At 42.0% G+C, this 6,866-nt stretch overlaps 1 protein-coding gene across 1 annotated transcript; it reads left to right on the top strand.

Annotated features, from left to right (window-relative positions):
• Window positions 1-2,046: 2,046 nt before the first annotated feature.
• Window positions 2,047-5,504, top strand: LOC126335520 (uncharacterized). The gene is made up of 5 exons (XM_049998880.1): window positions 2,047-2,080; window positions 2,656-2,790; window positions 4,289-4,444; window positions 4,623-4,754; window positions 5,231-5,504. The coding sequence occupies exons 2-5, from the start codon at window positions 2,668-2,670 to the stop codon at window positions 5,342-5,344; spliced, it is 525 nt and encodes a 174-aa protein (XP_049854837.1). The 5' UTR covers window positions 2,047-2,080; window positions 2,656-2,667; the 3' UTR covers window positions 5,345-5,504.
• The last annotated feature ends 1,362 nt before the right edge of the window (window positions 5,505-6,866 follow it).

Here is a 6,866-nt window from a genome sequence, read left to right as displayed (position 1 = left end):
AGGTTTAACGACTCTTCGATGGTGTCAAATGCTGAACGTGTTAAATTTTGCCTTCGGTAGTCACACCTTCCACGCTAACATACTTCTTTGTAATGGAGTTATCAAATCAGCGCTTTACTTGGACAATATTGCTCATGTAAATTCGAACACGACTACTTGCATTCTACAGTTTCGCAACATTCTGTAAATAACACTGATGATCGAGTGAACACTAATGCACGATCAACCATGTCAACTCAAAAATTAGCAGATATGATGAACTCTGAAATGGTATTTACATTAGGAGGCTAAGGTTAAAAAAAATCTTTGATCTAGCATAATTTTTGTTCACAAATATTTGACAGCATTTGGTGCTGCGAATTTTCACTGATTTAGAGTCCTCTCAATCAGAACCAGTATCTTGTCACGAAAGAAACGTGAAAGTCTTAATGCCCATTGCAATGACTTAAAAATTTATTTTAATTGCTCAGGATGGGAACTATGCCACTAACGTGTTGCTTTCGTAACAAGATATTCAAATTACTCTAGAATCTAGACCAGTAAAATAACTGCACCAAATACGATCACGAAAACTTTCAATAAAGTACTTTTTGGCACGACCAAATACTCCAATTAGATAATTTCGAGGGTCATTTTTTATAATAGTTTTATTAGGCTGCGAAAGTTTCCGGATAGATCAGGTTGATAGGCAACTGCCTATGCAAAACAGCGGCGCGTTCCAGTCCGTCTAATACGGTCTTATCCTTAGTAAGTGCACAGTGTATACACCGTTGCAGAATATTAGATTCTTTATGGACACGCTCAAACGAAATTTGTCGGACTCAGGCCTTCTTGAGAGGCATTATCTGAATAGCCATCGACAGAGTAGCCGTACTGGGCGTGCCTCAGATATAGATATTACTATTCATTGAAATACCTCAATACATTATAAGAAGTTAAGTATTGCGGTCGTTCCACATAATGCAGTTATCTGATAAAACTGTACTTATCCATATAGTGATAAAAGCCCCAAGTGTGAATATTTGCGACTAGTTAAGTCTATAGAAGAGTTATGGTCTGTACGTTACGAAACGTAAAAACGAAGCAGTCATTGGTAACACCATTTAAATACCTGGCATGTTATTTAAACATTTGAGAGTAAACATTTAGAACGACTAAAGACACTACAACGTAAGGCAGGAGTACGTCTCCAATATTTGACGCAAAACACTTGCACCTTTAGTACTTAACTGTATGGGGCCAATGTAAAGTTAGTCTAAAAAACATCGATGTTACAGAGGCCAGTTGCAATGGTTCCATGCATTATTGCAGATTAATATCCGAATCTCATAGATGGTACACACTAAGAAATGCACCTCGTGAAAACAATTGTACGAAATTCCAGCAACCGGTTCTGAGAACGAAATTGCGTTTTCCACCTCTTCCGATTACCGTTCCCGTGAAGACTGAACATAAAATTACTCAAATGATGGCACGCAAAGAGGCATAACGATAACCTTTGTTCTCCCCCACACGCCATCCGTGAATCGTTTGTGAAGGACTAATAAAACCACCATTGGCCAGGCACTTTATAGCGATTCGTAAAATATTGACATATTTGAAAATAACCGTGAAAACCCCGTTTTTATTGGTGCACTAAACTTCGCAAAAGGCGCAGTGAATCCGAACATGTCCGAGAGAAACTGAAGTATTAATGAGGCGTTCCACACTTATAATGCGCACGTCTTTTAACAGCATAAGACAAGCCATTCTATATTACAAATACAAGGGGGAAAAGCAAGCAGAAATTTTACTCAAATTTAGATCAGTTACGGAAAAAAGAACCAGAAACCCACACAGAAACACGCTCCATGGTTTCCACACGCGGCGGTCCCCCTAGCTGTCCCTTGGCTCAACTGTTTGGTCCACTGCGGCCAGCATCAGGCTCCAAGTTCCTTCGGCGAACGTCCGGCGGCGCCCCTACTTGCGCGGTGGCGACCTCTTCCCAATTCCGCGTTTAGGGAGGCGGGCTATAAGAAGTGTGGCAGGGTGCACTGCCTTACACTCCAACCTTGCTTCACCAGTGGGAAGAAAGCCAAGAGTAAGTATTGTGTTTGGGTGTTCATTTGTGGTGGGAGGTCTACAGGTCTCGGTTCATAGGTTCAGCAGTATTGCGCCACTGAAATGCCTGTAAAATCATTTAATTCTACTACTCACGTAATACATTTCCAGTTAATTTGCGTTCTACTGTAAAAAGACTTAAACAAAACTCGGTCAGCAAAGATATTTTTTCATTGTTTGACACAAATAGGAAAAACTAAAGCCACATAATGACAGCGTATGTGTTTAAAGAGTGCATTTTACGTCTCTTATCTGCAATGTTGATCTTATACGTCCAGTTTCTCTTGTTCACACTGAGTCTCAAAGCTTCCATCTAAACTTGACGTTATTGATTTGACAAACATCCGAATTTTCTTCTTAGAAGTGACTTCGTAACTAACAGTACACTTACTCAGCCTCGACTCCCAAAGTGATACTGAGGCTTGTTTCTAAATTAACATAGCAAATGCACAACTTCACGAAGTAAACTCAAATGCAAGCTAACGTTGTTAATTTCACATTGAACTTAATTTACTACAGGATGCGGATTTTAAATAGTAAAAATCTCTTACGCAGGAAGAGAAGCAAATGAGTTCCCTGGTTCTGTTGCTCCTGATCGCAGCGGGGGCCTTGTGTGAGGTGACGGAGTGCATCGGCGGTTCCAACGGCGCAATGCCGGCGCACACCGAGCACACCGCTCGGGAAGGAAAGGTAAATCTGATGACTGCATACTAGACCTCCTAAGTGAGGTTACTGAGGAAACTGCCACGGCTCAAATGGACAAATATCTTCAAACTTAGATACTAGTGCAACTGTCGACACACAGTTCTGAAATGATTGTGCTGGCCACTGAGCGTTTAAATACAGCTTGTTAAAGATGACTTTAAAAAATTAACTTCCTGAGCTGTAAATGTTATCTATGCTCCAAGCACATGAATACAATTCTCAAACAACATTCTGTAGTTACTAGAATATTCCGTCAAATATTCGAACTTGTTCACGAGATAGTAAGCTATTTTGTATAGCTAGTATGAATATTTTAAATTCAACTGCCGGTGGAAAAGCGGGAGCAGGAATACGTAGAATCGTAAAGCTGCATAGCACGCCGCTGTTGAATACGTATTTGTGCACAGCCTCTCTCTCAATCCAGGTGTATGGTACCAGTTACCAGCACTACTGTACCTGTAGTGGAAGATCTCAAGTAGTTTCACTATCGTCAGCGACGACCTTCCAGCCGTTCATAAACTGATAAAAAAAACTTGAAGCATGGTTGTTTACAATACTTCTAACACCATGTGGCGTAAGTACCTTAACGACATTCACCTGAGAAATGCACTAACGATGCAGCCCCTGCTTTCCTTGACAGCTCAGTCTTAACAATTACTGCCTTGTTAAGCATAACTCAATTTCAATGAGATAGGGTCAGCAGTTGCTATTCGTGTTTTAAGACATACTGCCTTGAGCTTCGGTGCCACTTAAAGTATGACAGTACAATTTCAGAGGTGCGCCATTTTCAAGTATCCTAAGGACTAAAACCATTTGTCGTTGCTCATGGCTCCGCGTTATGATCATGTAATAGATGTTACATGCTACTTAAAGGAGCACGTTCCTTCCGACCGATTTTTGCAAAGTTCCTAAAATAGCTTAATACGCCTCACTTAGATGAACGTATGTCACAGCAGCAACGACATACAGGTCATAAAAACCCATCAAATACTTGGATGGCCTAAATCAGAAATTATACAGTACTTCAAACAAAACGGCAGATGAAGGCATCATGGAATATTTCCAAACTACCTAACGAATACGCGATAGGTAGCTGAAATTACTGCCTGCTTAAATGCAAGTAGTTAGGTACTTGCTGGGATGTTTCTGTAATGATAGCATTTCACTTTACGCATGCTGTCTAGGCATTTAGGTGAAAATGTTACTGCGTTTATCAGCAAAAAACATCTAACAAATAGGTGCTACGAATAGAAAATACAACTCGATATAACGGGTAGTAGGTTTGAGGTCTTAAGACGTCTACCAAATTTAAGCAACATAAAGCCATTCCAACAGAACATAGGTATCGGTTTTGCAACTTTCCAGACTCAAATGCAACAAACTGGCTGCTACAATTACCTCACAATTATGTTCTGTACTTCACAGCGTCTTTGATATTCGTGCACGTGCCACTTAAGTAAAATGAGATAATTATTCTTTGCAGGGTTGGTCAGATTACCCTAAAGTGATGGTACTACAGCCAATTACCACGGAGGAGTCCTCCGCAGAACCTTCGCGCCCGACTCCTATAAAGAGTGTTTGCATGATGAAAGTGAACTGCGCCGACACCAGCACCATTGACTACGACGAGGTTGTACTGGTAATCTAATAATAGCGTAAAATTATAGTGCTATCATGATGGCATTTCTTTACTTCAGTCTAATTCGCTGTTGCGAATAGGTTAACAGCGACCAGCTCTAGGACTTTGCGTCCTTAGTAGTTGCAACAGTAAGATTAAGACTGAACTAGTGATGTAACAACTTGTTTACGTGTTTCAGGAGCTTCAGAGGGACCAGGGGTATCAGGACGCGCCAAGCACTGTTGAGGAAACGCCGACAGCTGCCACGGCGAGTGCCGGCTCGCCGAAGCCGACACCACCTCCTGTGCCGTGCACTGTCGAGATACAAGTGGTGGGTGTCGCTTCCAGATCTGATCCCAGCTGTACACTAGATAGTGACTGCACTAACCACTCTGAAGGCAGGTCTCATGCGGCCCTTCACGCTGTGCAAGTGTCTCCATCGCTAACTGCAACTTGTACTTCGAATCTACGTGGCGTTCCCCACAAGCCTTTTGCTCCCTTCGCGTAAGTTAACGAATTAATGTCTTCATGCTTCAGGATGTAGCCTATCGACCAACCCCTTTTGATAAACGTAAACCACTAAACTTTAATCAGTATGTTCCGGACCCGGATGACAACGCGACGTAGCCATCAAATGTTTGGCATAATGTAACACCACAATGCAAAAGCTTAACTTATGTTCGGTCTGTTTATCGTGGTACTACTAAATGTTTAGTGTTTCCAGATCTGTGGCTCTGAGCCATCGCGCGACACTCTCTACCGACATGCGCGACTAACGTGGCGACTGTGTGGATGTGCATGTTGCAGCTGCAGACGTTCCGCGGCCAGTGCGTGCGGCTGGGCCAGCAGTTCGGCGGCTGCCGCGCGGGGCCGTTCGTGTCGCCGCTTCAGCCGCCCTGCCATCCCCCACCTCAACAATAGCTGGAGGCGCTGCAAGGCCGCCTCGCATCTCGTCACCTCCATCGGCTGGCTGTTGGCTCGGTTTTAAACTTGCTGTTCAAAATGTAAATTTTGTCAATGGTTCTAAATATATTTGAGGTGCAGGTTACGATTGTGGAATTGAATTAGTCCTCAAACCTGACATGTTTCTGTTGGAGAATTATCCTCCCCTTGAACCTAACGTCACATGGATACCAGAAGTGGGAGGATCACAACTGATCACATGACGCTAAGTAGAGGTACTTGCATATCCTTCCCCCTTCCGCATGAGTCAGGTACAAACTGTTGAGAGGTTAACAATGTCTATTGAATAACGGACAGCTACGACTCCCTTGGATCGCCGGCTTGACACAGCGCACTAAAAAAAACCAAATGTTATTTCATTGCTATGAGTAGGAGCATATTTCAAAGTATTTCAATGATACTGAGTCAGTGTCACCTCTGTTATCACAAAAGGTTCAACGTGGCTTCGTCACGTCTTTCCTGGCACCCTGCAACGGTAGGCTAACAGAGACAGAGGGGTTGAGGTGTTACAACTGAGCCCATAATTCGAAGAAAGGACTGGTGTCACAGTTTCTGGACAACAATCCACTATTGGTCTCAGGATCAAAACTTTAATGCACCACATTATATTCGTAGCAGAACATCGCTGTACTTCAGGCTTAAAGTGTAGAGTAGTAAATTACCGCCAGGAAGTAATGAGATACTCCAATGTAGTTTCAGTTCGTGGGCACAGATGTCGTAAACCCAATCAACGATACAGCTATCTAACAGAATACTGCTGAGTTCACTAATTTCTCAAATGAAATGGTGCCGTAGTCAGACTGCCAATTACTACTTAACGTCATCCGCGCTGCATGCATATGTTCAAGTTCTATGTAGCCATTACACGATCTCCTACCACAAACTGCTGCTGTAATTACCCTCTACTGAACCACTGATTTTTTTTCTGCTGTAGTTAAATGTTTGATGGAACAGAAGGTATCTTCATTGAAAACAATTCCTCATAAAAATGTACCGCCAAAAGCTTTAATCATTCGTAGAAGTCTGTACATACACGCGATTTGTGCACCTAGATGTTCAACTGCTGTTCTGCGCTCTTGAATATAAATGTAGCAAACACTGTCGTTCTTTCTGTTCCCTAACGCGTCCTGCTATCTTATTGATTTTTAAAGCAATAATAGATCACTAGAAATCTTATGCTAGCCAAAGCAATAACTGTGTTGCGTGTTAACAAGCGTAACCACCACAAGGTAGATTATGTAATGCGGCAGAAGCGGGATCGTACATCATGGACAATAACCTATTTAACGTTTAAATCACATAACTCCATCTTAACTTCAAATTTCTTTATTTCAAAGCAAAGACAAAGCAGTATCACTTTTTACTAATGATCGTCTTATTCAACATTACGGCAACTAATACTTTAAATACGTCATATTGGTGGCATTTGTAGTTCTTACAGAACATGTAAATGCGAAATCTAAATTAGATGACATTTTAA

This window comes from Schistocerca gregaria, chromosome 2, assembly GCF_023897955.1.
Source record: "Schistocerca gregaria isolate iqSchGreg1 chromosome 2, iqSchGreg1.2, whole genome shotgun sequence".
In the NCBI taxonomy this organism is placed as follows: domain Eukaryota; kingdom Metazoa; phylum Arthropoda; class Insecta; order Orthoptera; family Acrididae; genus Schistocerca; species Schistocerca gregaria.
The sequence above is the reverse complement of the archived record's forward strand: the minus strand, read 5'-3'. Positions and strand labels throughout refer to the sequence as shown.

Excerpts from the sequence above, each read along its gene's own strand:
- LOC126335520 (XM_049998880.1), top strand. The coding sequence starts at position 2,668 with ATGAGTTCCCTGGTTCTGTTGCTCCTGATCGCAGCGGGGGCCTTGTGT. Across the intron at positions 2,791-4,288 it reads ACACCGCTCGGGAAGGAAAG|GGTTGGTCAGATTACCCTAA; the intron begins GTAAATCTGATG and ends TATTCTTTGCAG. Across the intron at positions 4,755-5,230 it reads GCACTGTCGAGATACAAGTG|CTGCAGACGTTCCGCGGCCA; the intron begins GTGGGTGTCGCT and ends TGCATGTTGCAG.